This window comes from Glycine soja, chromosome 19, assembly GCF_004193775.1.
Source record: "Glycine soja cultivar W05 chromosome 19, ASM419377v2, whole genome shotgun sequence".
Lineage (NCBI taxonomy): Eukaryota > Viridiplantae > Streptophyta > Magnoliopsida > Fabales > Fabaceae > Glycine > Glycine soja.
The window spans coordinates 429,842-447,846 of NC_041020.1; the positions used below are offsets into that span (position 1 = coordinate 429,842).

Sequence of the window (18,005 nt, forward strand, 5' to 3'; positions counted from 1 at the left end):
AAGCAAGAGGTTCCTATAGAGTACTATAGACGTTTAGGGTGCTAGTACCTTCCCTTTGCGTAACCAACCCCCGGACCTTTGATCTCTCAAAAATAGGGTTTTTCGAGCTTTCTCCCTTTTCTTCGGAAAAATAAAAGATCGGTGGTGATCTTAAAAATGCGAGTCAATGCTAATCAATAGCTTGATATCCAAAAATCACCGCGACAGAAAAATGGCGACTCCACTGGGGATCACACTCCTAAGTGGGTTAAACCTATCTTGTTTTTCTTCATCTTTATGCTTTATTATTATTTGAAACTGTAAATGCGTGCCTAAGTGTTTATCTTTTACGTGAGTGGTGAGATAAGTCCTACACCCGGACTTGAGGGAAACATAAGATAGGATGGTGGTATAATCATAGTGTCTTTCCGAGAGTGAGTTTCGGATGTGGCACATGTGATAACCCCGCTCAATGGAGGGATCTTGGGAATATTACTATGTTGGCATGAGTAGTCGTGTTCAGCATTAATATTTCCAAGCGACCTATGAAGTTGAGGACCTTTAGTTACCTTTAACCCATCTTAGCCTTTTAGGACGTAGTGCGGTGGCTAATCAAGAGTAGTCTTGAATTGGTTGATACGCGATACTACACTCAAACGAGGCTTTCCTATGGACGTTGTTGGACCGGGAGTAGTCCCGTAATCCGACAATATCCGGAAGTGGTCAATGACTTTGGGAACTTGGTAGAACCCGTGATACAGGTACATATGAAACCATAGTCCTTACCAAATGGCGTGTTTACCCTTAACTCCAACATTTTGGACTTAACTTCACCATGTTTTCTCCATACTGTGGCATAATCATGCATACATGCATCCATGCATAAACTCTTTTTTTCATCCAAATTATCGAAGGACTTAGACAAGCTTTTTGTAAACTTTGTAGATATGGACATCCCACTGAGAAGCACTAGGAAGTACCTTTTCAAAAAAACAGACCTGTTGAGATTAAGGGAGCTAGCATCTTTAGTAAGTGATCCAGTTGATTTTCAAGCTCATCATGGGAAGTTGCTCAGAATTCTTAGAGTAGATGTTGAGGAAGGATGCCTAGAGACCCTGGTTCAGTTCTACGACCCGCTCTACCATTGCTTCACATTTCCTGATTACCAGCTTGTCCCCACACTTGAAGAGTACTCCTACCTAGTAGGTTTACCTGTGCCAGACAAGATACCTTTCCATGGTTTTGAGCCTACCCCTAAACCCTCCGACATCGCAGCCGCCCTCCATCTTAAAACCTCCATCATCCAAGCAAACCTTACCTCTAAAGGAGGCCTCCAAGGTCTTCCCACCCACTTCCTCTACCAACAAGCCTCCATATTTGCTGAAGCAGCTAGTATACTTGCCTTCCATTCTATCCTAGCCCTCCTTATATATGGCCTTTTACTCTTCCCAAATGTTGACAACTTCATCGATATCAATGCCATTAAAATCTTTCTTGCAAAGAACCCCGTACCCACTCTACTCGCCGATACCTACCATTCTATCCATGACCGTACCCAGGCTGGCCGGGGAACCATTTCTTGTTGTGCACCTTTACTCTATCAGTGGTTTACCTTCCACTTACCTCAATCCCGTGCCTTCAAGACCAATGATGACAAGCTTTCCTGGCCTCGCCGAATCATGACTCTTGACCCATCTGACATTGTTTGGTACCAAGCAGCTAGTGATGTTGGAGAGATTATTGTGAGTTGTGGTGAATATCCCAACGTACCTCTTTTGGGTATGCGTGGCGGAATTAGCTACAACCCACTCCTCGCTCGACGACAATTTGGGTACCCGATAAAGACAAAACCAAACAACCTTGCCTTGACTAATGAATTCTATCTTAACCATGGAGATCACTCGAACAAAAGGGAAAGATTCGCACAAGCTTGGAGCGCTATCCGCAGACTCAACATAAGTCAGTTGGGAAAGAAATCAGACTATGTGCACGAATCTTATACCCAGTGGGTTATTGATAGGACCAAGAGCTTTGGTCTACCCTACCGCTTACCTAGATACCTATCGTCCACCATCCCACCATCATCCTTGCCTATCCCCTTTGATACTAAGGAAGAGTTTCATGAACAATTAACCAAAGAAAGGCAAGAAAAAGAAACTTGGAAGAGGAGATGCCAGGAGCTAGAGCAAGAGAATGAGACTTTGAAGGGAAAGATAGCCCAACAGAGCCGTGAGCTTTTTATCCAGAACCAGAGGATGATTGAGAAGGACGACTTGCTTCGTCGGAAAGACGTTTTGCTCCACCAAGATGCTAGAAGGAAGAGGAAGTTTATGGACTTGTTCTCCCGTGCACATTCAGATTCCGAGGACCCATCTACTCCGGGAGTTTGAGTCTGAAGTTCTTAGGACCTTATGTTTAGATTTTAGCTCCCAAAATCTCTTGACTTGTAAAAAAAAAAAAAAAAAAAAAAAAAAAAAAAAAAAAAATTTGTAATATTCCAATGCTTAAGTGAAGTGTTTCAGTTTATGATGTTTACAATTTCTCTAACAAGTTCTTCGATAATAATTTGTTCCCTTTCTTTTTGCATAAGCATAAGCATGCATCATGTTGCATTCATGGTTTCTAAATCGAGTCTCACACTGTGTTCACTACTTCAAAAGGGGGGGGGAGTCAATCAACCGCCGCCCAAGGAAAGTGGCCCGACGAATTCTCCACAAACCAACTCGCATTTACAACACCAGGGCCAATCGGAAGAGGATGGATATAGTTGAACAAGAAAATCAGAGTCTCAGGGAGGAGGTTGCCACTTTACGAGAGGGAATGGATAGGTTGACGACCATGATGAGTGCACTCCTGTCAGCCCAGAACTCTCAAGCTGCCGCCGCTGCTGTAGAGCAGCCTTTGGTGAGCACAACCCCGCTATCTACGGTGACTTCTCCACCCCTCTTTTTGCCTCCAGGTTGTACATGGGGAATGCCACCTCCAGTCTGTGGAAGCTCCCAGCCCGCTGTATCTGAAGCTCCACCTCCTTTTGCTCAGCAGTCAGCACCGGTTCCGCAACCCAGTACCTCTTTCCCTCAAGCTGCAATGACTTATTCAGCTCCACTGATTCACACTATTCAACAAGAGGTTGAACCAATTTTCCAAGCTGAAAATGTTGTAGCCTTCGACAAGATGGAAGAACTCCAAGAAAGATTTGATGGTATGCAAAGGGAAGTCGAAGCCCTCCGAGGAAGAGATCTGTTCGGGAAGGACGCCTGTGAATTATGCTTGGTCCCAAATGTTACTATCCCTCACAAGTTCAAGGTGCCAGACTTCGAGAAGTATAAAGGGAACTCTTGTCCCCGCAGTCACTTGGTGATGTACGCGCGGAAAATGTCCATGTATACTGACAATCATAAGCTGCTTATTCATTTCTTTCAGGACAGCCTGACTGGGGCCGCTCTGAAGTGGTATATGAATTTGGACAGTGCGAGCATTCGTACTTTCAATGACCTGGGTGAAGCGTTCATCCGGCAGTATAAGTACAATTTGGACATGGCCCCAGATCGTGATCAGCTCCGTGCGATGACACAAAAAGAGAAGGAAACGTTCAAGGAGTATGCCCAGCGTTGGAGGGAAGTGGCTGCCCAGATTGTCCCGCCGTTGGAAGAAAGGGAAATGACCAAAATATTTCTGAAGACCCTGAGCCAGTTTTATTACGAGAAAATGGTTGCAAGTGCACCAACAGACTTCACTGAAATGGTCAACATGGGTGTGCGATTAGAGGAAGGTGTCCGAGAGGGACGTTTGGCTGTGGAAAGTACCCCTGCCGCAAGTAATGCCAAGAAGTTTGGAGGCCACTTTGCGAAGAAGAAAGATCAAGAGGTGGGAATGGTAGCTCATGGTAAGCCTCAGCAGAATTTCACCCCATATCGTCAGGTTGCGAATGTCGCATCCACTATCCCAAACCCATCATATCACCAACAAAGGCCACATTACCCCTACCCGTACCCTCCACAACAATACCCTCCACAACAATACCCTCCACAACAATACCCTCCACAACCATACCCTCCACAACAATACCCTCCACAGCAATACCATCAGCCACAATACCCTCAAAAACAACAAAATCGCCCGCAGACCCCCCAACAACCATATCATTCACAAAACCGCCAGAAAACAACCTTTGATCCAATCCCGATGAAATATGCTGACTTACTCCCCGCCCTGCTCGCCAAAAACCTTGTCCAGGTCAGAACACCCCCTCGTACACCAGATGTTTTACCTCCCTGGTTTCGTCATGATTTAACCTGCGCTTTCCACCAAGGGGCCCCAGGTCATGACGTTGAAAACTGCTATGTCCTGAAGAATGAAGTGCAAAAACTAGTCCGGGCCAACTTGCTATCCTTCAAAGATCAGAATCCCAATGTTCAGGCGAACCCTCTGCCGAACCATGGGCCTGCTGTCAACATGATACAAGATTGTGATGAAGACGGTGTCATCCTGAACGTCCAGCACGTCCGAACTCCCCTGGTCCCAATACATATCAAGATGTGCGAGGCAGCTCTGTTTGACCATGATCATGCAGCGTGTGAAATATGTCATGTGAATGTAAAAGGATGCCCGAAGGTACAAGAGGACATACAAAGGCTGATAGACAATAGAGAACTAATCATCACGAGGAAGGACAAGGAAGTGTGCGTCATCACCCCTGAGTTTCAGCGGTTGGAAATAAGCTATAACAGTGGGGAATCAACTACTACTCCACTGGTGATTAGCTTGCCAGGACCTATGCCGTATGCTTCTCTAAAAGCGGTCCCTTACAAGTATAGTGCCACGATGTTGGAAGGTGGGCAGGAGGTGCCTTTGCCCTCTCTAACTCCTGCGATTTCTGTGGACAACATTGCTAGTGACGGTAAAGTTCTAAGGAATGGACGTGTTATCCCCACATTGTTTGCAAAGAAAGTGAATGATCCGGCAGTTAAACAGGCGACAGTGAATGGCCCCGGTACAAGGAAGGAAGTAGGCCAATCCAATGGGACTAGCAAGAATTCTGATCATGACGAAATTCTGAAACTGATCCAGAAGAGTGAGTATAAAGTAGTAGACCAGCTGTTGCAAACTCCCTCTAAGATATCCATTTTGTCTCTGCTATTGAACTCAGAAGCACACCGTGAGGCTCTAATGAAGGTGTTGGACCAAGCTTTTGTGGAGAGGGACGTGACTGTTAACCAATTGGACAGTATAGTAGGAAACATTACTGCTTGCAATAATTTGAGTTTTAGTGATGAAGAACTTCCTGAGGAGGGGAGGAACCACAATCTGGCGTTACATATATCGGTGAACTGCAAGTCTGATGCTCTGTCGAATGTACTTGTGGACACTGGTTCCTCATTGAATGTAATGGCCAAATCCACATTAGATCAACTTTCCTACCGGGGGCCTCCCATGAGAAGAAGCGGGGTGGTTGTCAAAGCGTTTGATGGATCAAGAAAGTCTGTTATCGGGGAGGTTGATTTGCCCATTACAATTGGGCCGTTTGTTTTCCAAATTACATTCCAGGTGATGGATATCCAAGCCGCATACAGTTGCCTTTTGGGTAGGCCGTGGATCCATGAAGCGGGGGCCGTGACATCCACCTTGCATCAAAAGCTGAAGTTTGTCAGAAATGGGAGATTGATCACTGTGAGTGGAGAGGAAGCCTTGTTGGTTAGTCATTTGTCAGCTTTTTCCTTTATTGGTGCTGATGAAACAGAAGGAACCTCTTTCCAAGGCCTGACTGTAGAGGGTAAAAAGCCAGAGAAGAATGAAGTATCTTTTGCTACTTGGAAGAGCGCACAGAAAGTGGTGCAGGAAGGAACAGGTGAAGGATGGGGAAAAGTTGTGCAGTTGCTGGAGAGTAAAAACCGTGAAGGACTGGGATTTGCTTCTTCTGCAGGATCCGCAACGAACAGTGTTGGATCAAGCTCCATTACTAGCACCTTTTGTAGCGCCGGGTTCATCAACAACCCGCCAGAAGCCAATGCTGTCTTGGAAGATGCTCCTGAAGAGATAGTGCTTGCATTTGTCACACCTGGAAAACTTGTTCGCAACTGGGACGCGGTTGACATCCCTTCAGTGGTTCATGCATCAAAGTAATGTGTCTTTGTTTTTTCTGTTTGTTTGTTTTTCAAAAAAAAAAAAAAAAAAAAAAAAAAAGATCCTTTTGTCTTGCCCAGGACGAAAGCGCAATTATGTAGGGCTGTTTTGTTTCAAGCACTACTCTTATTAATGGAAAATGTGGTTTATCCCGATATCTATGCTTATTGCTCTTTCTGGAAAATGGTAACACAAAAAACCCAAAATATTTTATTTTTGTTTTCTGATTTCAATTAATTATAAAAAGTCTGCATTGTTCACTCATTTTCTAAAGTCAATCATCAATCGTATGCAGACTAGGCATTTATGAGCCCGTTGAACATAATAACCTTGCACCCTCTCCCAACTTCGAATCTCCTGTCTACGAGGCTGAAGAGGAGGAGGATGATGAAATCCCGGAGGAACTTGCTCGGTTATTGGAATATGAAAAGAAAACCATTCGGCCTCATGAGGAGTTAGTAGAGGTGATTAACTTGGGAACCGAGGAAGATAAGAAGGAAGTCAAGATTGGGGCATCGCTTGAGGCAACTGTCAAACGAAGGGTGATTGAATTACTCAAAGAATATGCCGATGTGTTCGCATGGTCGTACCAGGATATGCCCGGCTTGGATCCCCGTATTGTGGAGCACCGTTTGCCTTTGAGGCCCGAATGCCCACCGGTCAAGCAGAAATTGAGAAGAACTCGCCCTGACATGGCTCTCAAGATCAAAGAGGAAGTACAGAAGCAGATCGATGCAGGTTTTCTTGTCACATCAGAGTATCCTCAATGGTTAGCCAACATAGTGCCTGTTCCAAAGAGGGACGGCAAGGTCAGGATGTGCGTTGACTACCGGGATTTGAACAAGGCTAGTCCGAAAGACGACTTTCCTCTACCTCACATCGATGTATTGGTTGACAGCGCTGCAAAATCCAAGGTCTTCTCCTTCATGGACGGTTTCTCTGGGTACAATCAGATCAAGATGGCAGTTGAAGACAGAGAAAAGACATCTTTCATCACGCCTTGGGGCACCTTTTGTTACAGGGTAATGCCTTTTGGGTTGATAAATGCAGGTGCCACTTACCAAAGAGGCATGACCACTCTCTTTCATGACATGATGCACAAAGAGATAGAAGTGTACGTGGATGATATGATTGTCAAGTCAGGCACTGAAGAAGAACATGTCGAGTACTTGCTGAAAATGTTTCAACGGCTGAGAAAGTACCAACTTCGACTGAATCCCAACAAATGTACCTTTGGTGTTAGATCTGGAAAACTCTTGGGTTTCATAGTCAGTCAGAAAGGTATTGAAGTAGATCCTGACAAGGTCAAGGCCATTAGAGAAATGCCGGTTCCACAAACAGAGAAACAAGTGAGAGGTTTTCTTGGACGACTAAATTACATTTCTCGTTTCATCTCGCACATGACAGCCACGTGCGGACCTATATTCAAGTTGCTTCGAAAAGATCAAGGGGTTGTCTGGACCGAAGACTGTCAAAAGGCTTTCGATAGTATCAAGAATTATCTGCTAGAACCTCCAATTCTTATACCTCCAGTTGAAGGAAGGCCTCTGATTATGTACTTGACTGTGTTAGAAGATTCTATGGGCTGTGTGCTCGGACAACAGGATGAGACCGGAAGGAAAGAGCATGCCGTCTACTACTTGAGCAAGAAGTTTACAGATTGTGAGTCCAGGTACTCCCTACTTGAGAAAACTTGTTGTGCACTAGCCTGGGCTGCCAAGCGTCTTCGTCACTACATGATTAACCACACCACCTGGCTAATATCCAAGATGGACCCGATCAAGTATATCTTTGAGAAACCCGCTCTGACAGGAAGAATTGCTCGTTGGCAGATGTTGTTATCCGAGTATGATATCGAATACCGCACCCAGAAGGCAATTAAGGGGAGTGTTCTTGCTGATCATTTGGCTCACCAACCAATTGAGGACTATCAACCCATCAAGTTTGACTTTCCTGATGAAGAGATTATGCACTTGAAGATGAAGGATTGTGATGAACCATTGCTGGGAGAAGGTCCAGATCCCGAGTCTAGATGGGGTTTGATCTTTGATGGAGCCGTGAATGTCTTTGGCAATGGAATTGGGGCAGTTATTATCACTCCGGAAGGTAATCATCTCCCTTTCGCTGCAAGGTTACAGTTTGATTGCACCAACAATATGGCAGAATATGAAGCATGTATCTTGGGCATTGAAAAAGCCATCGACTTGAGAATCAAGAACCTTGACATTTACGGGGATTCAGCTCTCGTAATCAACCAAATCAAAGGAGAATGGGAAACTCGCCACCCCGGCTTGATTCCATACAAAGATTATGCAAAGCGTTTGCTAACCTTCTTCAACAAAGTGGAGCTTCACCACATCCCTCGTGATGAGAACCAGATGGCAGATGCGTTAGCAACTTTATCCTCCATGTACGAAGTGAGTCACCGGAATAATTTGCCAACAATCAGAATTCAGCGCCTCGAGAGGCCCGCTCACGTGTTTGCAGTCGAAGAGGTTGTTGATGATAAGCCCTGGTTCCATGATATCAAGTGTTTCCTTCAAAGCCAGGAATATCCACCCGGAGCATCCAACAAAGACAGGAGAACTTTGAGAAGATTGTCTGGTAATTTCTTCCTAAATGGGGATGTTTTGTACAAAAGAAACTTTGACATGGTACTACTCAGGTGTGTAGATAAGCAAGAAGCAGAACTTTTGATGCATGAGGTACATGAAGGCTCCTTTGGAACTCACTCCAATGGACATGCAATGGCTAGGAAGTTGTTGAGAGCAGGTTACTACTGGATGTCGATGGAAACAGATTGTTGCAAGCATGCCAGGAAGTGCCACAAATGCCAGATTTATGCTGACAAAATTCATGTACCACCAACTACTCTTAATGTTCTTTCTTCTCCGTGGCCCTTCTCTATGTGGGGCATCGATATGATTGGTAGAATCGAACCGAAAGCTTCAAACGGACATCGTTTCATTCTAGTGGCTATTGATTACTTCACCAAGTGGGTTGAAGCAGCATCTTATGCAAATGTGACTAAGCAAGTTGTGGTCCGCTTTATCAAGAATCAGATCATCTGCCGTTATGGTGTGCCCAACAGAATCATCACAGATAATGGAACGAACTTGAATAACAAGATGATGAAAGATTTGTGTGAAGAGTTCAAGATTGAGCATCACAATTCTTCTCCTTACAGACCTCAGATGAATGGCGCAGTTGAAGCTGCAAACAAGAATATCAAGAAGATAGTGCAGAAGATGGTTGTCACATACAAAGACTGGCATGAGATGCTACCGTATGCTTTGCATGGGTATCGCACTTCAGTGCGTACTTCAACAGGGGCAACCCCCTTCTCTTTGGTGTATGGTATGGAAGCAGTACTCCCTGTGGAGGTTGAGATTCCATCAATGAGAGTTCTAATGGAGGCCCAGTTATCAGAAGCTGATTGGTGCCAAAGCAGATACGATCAGTTGAATCTAATTGAAGAAAAACGCATGAAGGCCTTGTGCCACGGACAACTTTATCAACAGAGGATGAAGCAAGCTTTCGACAAGAAGGTTCACCCTCGTGTGTTTCAAGAAGGAGATCTTGTGCTCAAGAAGGTTTTATCTTTCCAACCCGACTCTAGGGGCAAGTGGACGCCTAATTACGAAGGCCCATATGTCGTCAAGAGAACTTTCTCTGGTGGTGCGCTGATTCTTACGACTATGGATGGGGATGAGCTCCCTCGTCCCGTGAATGCGGATGCAGTCAAGAAATACTTTGTCTAAAAATAAAAGAACAGCTCGATAAGTCGAAAACCCGAAAGGGCGGCTTAGGCAAAAATGAGCATCTCGGTGGGTCGAAAACCCGAAAGGGCGGCCCAGGCAAAAATTAGAGACATCAAACAGAAAAATAATTAGCCTGATAGGTCGAAAACCCGAAAGGGCGATCTATGCAAAAGTTAAGGACCAAAAGACAAAGTAACTGCATCGAGCTGATCTTCGTTCATTTGAGGCACAATGGAATGTCAGGGAGACCCTGAATCTGAAGCATCCAAACAGTGGAATTCAAGGTTGTCAGAGGGAACAACGGTTATTGTGTTCAATGAACCTTCAACTTATATTTACCATTTTCCAAAACTTTGTAAGATCAGTGGAGCCATGCCATTGGCAGGTCATCACTCTTTCAAATAAATTTGAGCCTGTTGCCTTTCATTTGGAATTCTCATTTATTCAGCTTATAAAACCTTTCCTTTTTTATGGTAGCATTTGAAACAAAATATTTCTCAAAATCATAAATTTTCTTTCATGTCTTTTTTGAGAAGCACAAACAACAAAACACTTTTTCTTTGAACTCGTGAATAGATGAAGGGTGTGTCAACAGCTACCATGAGAATGGGTAAACCTTGCAGGTTGCACGTGGTCAATTGCTTTTGTTTTCTAAAAAAAAAAAAAAAAAAAAAATAAAAAAAAATAATAATAATAATAATAATAATAATAATAAGCATGACCACAGAAGCACCAGCTCTTCTACCATGTTTTTCGGATTGGCACGTTCTCCCCAAGAAATGTTTATTCCCCATCAGTTGCTGCGGACTTTACCCCGTCGCTATTTTGATATACCCTAGTGGCATCATCCCCATTGAAGATTGCCGAGTGTTTGTGATGCGACGTCGGGTCACTTCCAATCTTACCTGTCCAATCTTGTTCCACCAAATCTATCATTCACACAATCATACAAGTCAATCCTCCATACAGTCATACAAGTCGTGTCGTCATTCAGGCATTCATACATATACACATTCATGCATACACAATAAAGACAATATCATGCGTACATGGCTGCATTAACCATCATGAGTCTTGCTTCATTTACCTTTTCATTTCAATCAATCATGAATAATTTGTAACCTTCTATTTCCCCGAGTGTCATCCCCAATGGGTCTGATCCAAAGGTGTCACCCTCTCTCCGCCAAGTGGCAATTTCTTTAATGAACAGCTTGTGCATCATTTGCCTCTATTTCATGTCATCAGTTGGCTAGTTCGGCAATAACCTGAACAGTTGACATTTATCTTTGTTTCTTGTCAGTTGATTAGTTCAGCAATAACCTGAACAGTTGACATTTATCTTTGTTTCTCGTCAGTTGACTAGTTCAGCAATAACCTGAACAGTTGACATTTATCTTTGTTTCTTGTCAGTTGATCAGTTCAGCAATAACCTGAACAGTTGACATTTATCTTTGTTTCTTGTCAGTTGATTAGTTCAGCAATAACCTGAACAGTTGACATTTATCTTTGTTTCTTGTCAGTTGATCAGTTCGGCAATAACCCGGACCGTTGATATTTATCTTTGTCCCTTATCAGTTGGCTAGTTCGGCAATAACCCGGACAGTTGATATTTATCTTTGTTTTTTGTCAGATTGGCTAGTTCGGCAATAACCCGGACAGTTGATATTTATCTTTGTTTTTTGTCAGATTGGCTAGTTCGGCAATAACCCGAACAGTTAACATTTATCTTCAATTCTGGTCAGTTGGCTAGTTCGGCAATAACCCGAACATCTGACATTTATCTTTGTCCCTTTGTCGTCAGTGACTAGTTCGGCAATAACCCGAACAGCTGACATTTATCCCCAGCAAAACCATGTGATCCCCAGTCGGACCCTTTTTTTTAACAGAATCGGGTACCATTTGGTTTTGTTATTCCCAGTCGAGCCATTTACCTCGTCTTGCATTCATACTTGCATCGCAAGCATTCGCAACATTACGTGCATAACAGTGCATTCATAGCATTTTGTAGTTGAAATTGGTCAAAAATGGTGTACTCTGTATTTAAATCTCTTCGACCCGTCGCTTTAAAAGTTTCACTTTTAAATCTCCGTAACGAAGAGACTTAAATAGGGGCATCTGTCATACCCCATTTTTGACCCGTTTTTATTTCTTTTTCTCGTCTTTTAAGCCGGAAATTTCCATCATTTCAGATGAAATTTCGGCAGGGAGGTATTTTAAAATACCTCATTTTTGTTTGGAAGACGCCCCTTTTTTTTATTATTATTATTTATTTATGTACCTTTTTTTATTATTATTATTTTTATTTTTAGCTATTATTTTCTTCTTTTCTTTTCCTTTTATTAAGTGTTTTTTATTATTTCCGTTTTTTATTGATATCTTTATTAGTATCTTCTTTTCGTTTTTTTTTTTTTTTTTTTATTATTATTATTATTTTATTTTTTTATTTTATTTTATTTTATTTTTATTTTGCTGTTTTATTTTTTTTTATTTTTTTTTTTTTTGTTTTTTGTTTTTTTCTTTCTTTTTCCTTTTCCTTTCCTTTTTTCTTTTTCCTTTTCGGTTTTTTCGGTCCAGGCCCAGAGGGGCTCTTCGTTTTTTTACCCTAATTATGTCCTTTAAATGCTGCATTAATTACTGTGCATGTCAGAGAGAGAGAAGGCAGAGGTGAATACGAACAGTCGGAATACCAACAGCCAAGCCACCACTAACCATCGGCCTAGCCACCGCTCAACACCACCCTCCCCCTCCGTGAACCACTAGCCACCACCAGCCACCACTCAGCAACACCCTCCTCCTCCGTGAACCACCAACAAAAACAAAAAAAAACCAAAATCATCTTGCTCATAAAATCAAAACATTAGAACAGAAATCCCTGCAAACACAGTAACCCACTCACTCATGCGGCCTAAAGCCTACACCAACCACCACTAGCGGCCAAGCCCACACCAAACACCCACACAACCACAAGCACCGCGTCAAACACCCACACCCACACAACCACAAGCACTGCGTCAAACACCCACACCCACAACCCAAGCTGTAACCGTTTTCACTCTGAAGCTTAAACGATAACATAAGGACAAAGGTAGTTCACCTTTTTTTCTAAGATTCAAGGCTAGATCTAGGCTTTATCAGTGTTGGTTTTCAAAAAATAACGGTGGATTTGAGAACTAGGAGAAAAAAGGAATTCAAAACATGTAGTTTTTTTAAAAAAAGGAGGAGACTCTGTTTCCGACGCGGCGGCGCCGCCACCCATGGCCGGCCAGCCACTGCGCCGGTAAACAACTTCCGGCGGTGTGTGCTAGAGAGAAAAGAGAGAAAAAGGGAAGAGAGAAAAGAGAAGAGAGAGAAAAGCTTTTTAAAAATGGGAAAAAAACCGGCCCCGAGCCCTTATATAGAGGCCGGACCGGTTCGGTTTTTTTTTTCCTTGGACCAAACCGGTCCGGTTCTCCTTTTTTGGCCCGCTGGACTCACCTCTGGCCCATTTTTTTTCTTTTTTCTTTTTCTTCTTTTCCGATTCCTACTCTCACCCCCCTTTTTTCCTTACTGCACCCTTTTCTTTTCTTTTTTTTTACGCACCATATTTATTTTATGTCTTGCATTTTTATTTTTACGCATCATATTTAATTTTATGCCTTGCATTTTTATTTTCTTTATTTATTTTCCAGCATCATGTTTAATTGTTTGTCTTGCATTTTATTTTCCAGCCACATATTTATTTTTGTCTTGCACTTATATTTTCTTTATTTTATGTACCCTATTTATTTTTGCCTTGCATTTTATTTTTATGTCTCGCATTCTTTTTAGCATCATATTTATTTTCTGTATTGCATTTTTATTTTCGTTTTATTTTATTTTCAGCATCATACTTATTTTATGTCTTGCTTTTTTTTTTTTTTTTTTTTTTTATTATTATTTTATTTTGTTTATTTTTTATTCTATGCATCATATTTACTTTATGTCTTGCATTTTTTATTTTTTAGCATCATGTTTATTTTATGTCTTGCATTTTTATTTTCATTTTTTTTTATTTATTTCCAGCATTATATTTATTTTTATGTCTTGCATTTCATTTTCTTTATTTATTTTATGCACCATATGTATTTATTGTTTTGTATTTCATGCATTTTTATTATTTCTTCCAGCATATTTATTTTAATGCATTTGCAATTTTTATTTATTATTGCCAATTAGAATGTATCTAGGTCCAATGTAAAAAAAAAAAAAAAAAAAAAATGAGAATCTGCACCGACACTCACATTTATTTTTATGTTTTCCGCCGAGGACGATCATGTGATTTGAACCGTATCCGAGGAAAAGGGACCCTCACTTGATCCAACGTCATTTTAAGGGATCCGGCGCGTTTAGACTTATCTCCGCATAATTAAAAAAAAAAAAAAAAAAAAAAAAAAAAAAAAAAAACAAAAAAAAACAAAAACTTTCCATAATCAAAATTTCAAAAAAAAGGGTCAATCTTTTCTTTCTTTCTTAATCAAATCTTTAATCAATCTTTAATCAATCAAAACATTTTTTCTAATTTAAAATCAATCGAACTCACTTCTTTTTCTTCTATGCCTTTTCGGCCTCTTACCTTGCCTAAACTCTTCTTTTTTCGAACTTTAAAATCAATCAAAACCAATCACTTGACTTTCTACCCCGAACTACATGATTTTGATCCCATTCGGGTATGTAGGCAAAAGACTTTGTCTTCCCAAATCAAATAAAAATAAACAAAAACTTTTTTCTTCTCCTTTCTTTTGAACCCACCTCTTTAATCTTTCCACACTTGAGCATTTATTTCCAAACAAATAATTAATTTAGCATAAAGATAAAATAAGCAAGAGGTTCCTATAGAGTACTATAGACGTTTAGGGTGCTAGTACCTTCCCTTTGCGTAACCAACCCCCGGACCTTTGATCTCTCAAAAATAGGGTTTTTCGAGCTTTCTCCCTTTTCTTCGGAAAAATAAAAGATCGGTGGTGATCTTAAAAATGCGAGTCAATGCTAATCAATAGCTTGATATCCAAAAATCACCGCGACACATCTCTTATATTTAGTTTCGTCTTCAACGTCATTAAATTCTGCATCAAATAGATCAATAATATGTTGTAAAAAGTGGATAACCGACAATGAAAATCAAGCCACCATGGCTTCTGATGTTGTATACAAAGAAATTTTTTTAAATAGGTTAAATAATACAACAATATGAATCAATCATGTTGATTGCAAATTGAGTTGTTAGTATATATATATATATATATATATATATATATATATATATATATATATATATATATATATATTAAAATGTATTCATTTTATTGTTCATTTTTTGAAAAATATTCAATCATATTGATTAGAAACTCATATGTAATGAGTTCAATTAAATGGTATTGTTTTGAACATTAATTGATAATGACTTACCAAAGGAATTCAACCATGAGAGGAAAGGAATTCAACCATGAGAGGAACATTGTAGAATGAACACTATAAAAATATGAAAATGACTCAATAAAAATTGGAAATTGAAGGATTAATATTACAATTGCAAGTTTATCAATGAGGTGAGATGAGGTGAGATTATATGACATTATAAATGTTATCTTTATACTTAAACTTTTTTTATTCAAGCCTCACTATGATCCTAATAGTATATCATACGGAAAAAGTCAATCAGTTTGTGGCCATGAATACATGGAGAGTGAACCTTCAGTGGTGAGGGAAGCTTATAGAAAAAGTGAATATAATACCCTTGGTTCCTTGCATAGGCACATAAAGTCTAAGCATTTTTTACTGACAAGAGGTTGCATTCTAATAGTTTGGAACTCCCATCAATCAATGGGACAACATTTGACTTACAAATAACAAGGATACAAATAATGAAATTATTTCAAATCTATAAATTTGAGTTGGTAACTCAATATACAATGTACAATGTTGTATTGTATGTTTAATTTCATGCCAGATTAATAGTATTTTTAAAAAAATATTAATGTGGTTATTACTAATATCGTATATTGAAATTTATCTTTCTTGCATGATAAAAAAATATATATTTATATCGTCAAAAGATTAATAACTGATAAACTAAATAGGTAATAGATAGAAGAATTTTTCAACAATATAATCAGTACAAAACTAATAAATGAGATATAATTTACTAAATTTATTATTATTATATCTCCAACTTTCACTACTAAAAAAATTGTGTTTTAGTGTAATATATGGGTAAAAAAAATACTTTATATATAAAAATGTTTTATTATAAAATTTTAAAAGTAATATAATAATCTTTATGCTTATGCTACATTATTTTTTTATTGTATTAAAAATGATCAACTATTTATTTATTATTTTTATATATCATTTAAGTATATATAATAGATCAACTTCTTACGCAGGTATTATAAATCATTTTCTTAGGTGTATATATGAGCATTTGATCCTTTATATATGTCCCAGATGTGGAAATTAGATCACACAGAATCTTTTACACACGCACTCCTACTTATAGTTGCTGGATTTGTAGATTTGATATTAATCTATCCGTGGAATCAACTCTACCATCAAACATTGTGGATAGTGCATGCTACATATATCGCAATACTCAAAACTCCCTCTACCTCATTCAGAAATGGGGAACATTAGTTAATTAATAATCACAATAAAAAAAATTAATTATCAAATCGAAGTCAATTAATGTCAAATCTGCATAGTGTCTTATTAAACAATCCTTATGCTTATGTTGCATCATTGTTTTATTGTTTGAGACTTGGTCGATCCACGAGGGAGATAAGCTAGAGAGACATCTAAACAATAATTAAAGAGATTAATTAATTAAACCGAAAGAAAAATGCATGCATTATTAATATTATTACTGATTACACATGATGGAATATTCAACAACTCATGTAAATGAGCAGATCCAGAGGAAGTGATGACACAACATGAAAACATGGTTTTAAACTGAGATCTGCAACCGCAATGGCAATCCCATGATTGCATCAGTCACATTTTAGCAATCACAAAGATTTGTTTTAGCTAACCGCATGCAATTTTAAAACCGTGCATGGAACACAAAATGAAACTCTCCATAATTCAAAACACATAGATACTAGTACGTTTATCTCACAAGTCATAGACATAAACACAAACTGAAACCATTTTCTTGTCTGATGATAACTGAATGCACTATACCATCCCGGTTGTTCCCTGTGCATGTGCCCTTGTCTGAATGTCTTGCCCAACATCCTTCGTCTTCTTCCCCACGTACTCTTCCATGTCCGCCACGTGCCGCTTTGCCTGCTCCGGCCGCATCATCGTCGTCTTCGTCGTCGTCCCCCGTGGCATCTGCCGGAGACAGTTCACCAGCCACGAGAACGACACCAGCCCCACCAGCCCGCACGCGCCCGCCGCCAGCACCGCGGTCACCGCCATCCCTATGACGAAGGCGGCGGGCACCAGCACCGGGCTGAAGAAAATGAAGAGCGGCGTCGCCACCGCCAGCCCCACAAGGCTGGCGATGAGCGAGACCCCGGAGAGGAGTAGCAACATGCCGCCGAGGGGGACGCCGGCGAGGAGGGCGAGGAGTTGGGAGCCCGTGAGGGATATCTCCGGGAAGAGGCTCATAACGCCGCCACCTTCGCCGCCATGGTGTTGTGTTTTGGCGCCACCTTGGTAATAACGGTATTGTTGTGGTGTGTGTGTTGTGCTTGCGTGGACTTGAACATGCTGGGGTTGTTGTGAACGTACTTCAGCCATTGTGATGATGCAGAGAAGAAGAAGAAGAAGCTCTTTTTTTCTTTCGATTTATTAAGTGATGGAAGATATTAGTATTGGTATTCGATGGGTGCATACGTGTGGGGTTGAAGAGGTGGTACTTGGTATTGTGTGTTTATAGAAATGTGGAGTTGCGGGGTGTTGACACGTGCATGTAATATATACTGAGTTGGGGGTTTGCATGAGCAACATGTTTCAACTTTACCTTGGTTACATGCATATATAACGTATAACGATGCTTACATAAATATAAATATATTGAGGAAATATATATGTTGGTGAGTGTAAACTAGTAATCTTTTGAATATTGTTTTGTGGACTTTCTATGACTTTTCTGTTTTTTCGTTTCTTACTTCTCTCTCT

General features: G+C 40.4%; 3 protein-coding genes across 3 annotated transcripts; 2 read left to right on the forward strand and 1 right to left on the reverse strand.

Moving 5' to 3' along the window:
* The first annotated feature begins 926 nt into the window (after positions 1 to 926).
* LOC114400359 lies at positions 927 to 2,369 on the forward strand. Its single transcript, XM_028362797.1, has one exon. It carries the CDS (start codon positions 927 to 929, stop codon positions 2,367 to 2,369), a length of 1,443 nt encoding a protein of 480 aa, XP_028218598.1.
* A 214-nt stretch (positions 2,370 to 2,583) lies between these two features.
* On the forward strand, positions 2,584 to 10,097 carry LOC114399462. The gene is made up of 2 exons (XM_028361659.1): positions 2,584 to 6,098; positions 6,398 to 10,097. The coding sequence occupies exons 1-2, from the start codon at positions 2,584 to 2,586 to the stop codon at positions 9,861 to 9,863; spliced, it is 6,981 nt and encodes a 2,326-aa protein (XP_028217460.1). The 3' UTR covers positions 9,864 to 10,097.
* Positions 10,098 to 16,700: 6,603 nt separating this feature from the next.
* On the reverse strand, positions 16,701 to 17,721 carry LOC114397929 (oleosin 5-like). The gene has a single exon (XM_028359998.1). It carries the CDS (start codon positions 17,622 to 17,624, stop codon positions 17,055 to 17,057), a length of 570 nt encoding a protein of 189 aa, XP_028215799.1. The 5' UTR covers positions 17,625 to 17,721; the 3' UTR covers positions 16,701 to 17,054.
* Positions 17,722 to 18,005: the final 284 nt, after the last annotated feature.

Excerpts from the sequence above, each read along its gene's own strand:
- LOC114399462 (XM_028361659.1), top strand. The coding sequence starts at position 2,584 with ATGTTGCATTCATGGTTTCTAAATCGAGTCTCACACTGTGTTCACTAC. Across the intron at positions 6,099-6,397 it reads TCAGTGGTTCATGCATCAAA|ACTAGGCATTTATGAGCCCG; the intron begins GTAATGTGTCTT and ends AATCGTATGCAG.
- LOC114400359 (XM_028362797.1), top strand. The coding sequence starts at position 927 with ATGGACATCCCACTGAGAAGCACTAGGAAGTACCTTTTCAAAAAAACA.
- LOC114397929 (XM_028359998.1), bottom strand. The coding sequence starts at position 17,624 with ATGGCTGAAGTACGTTCACAACAACCCCAGCATGTTCAAGTCCACGCA.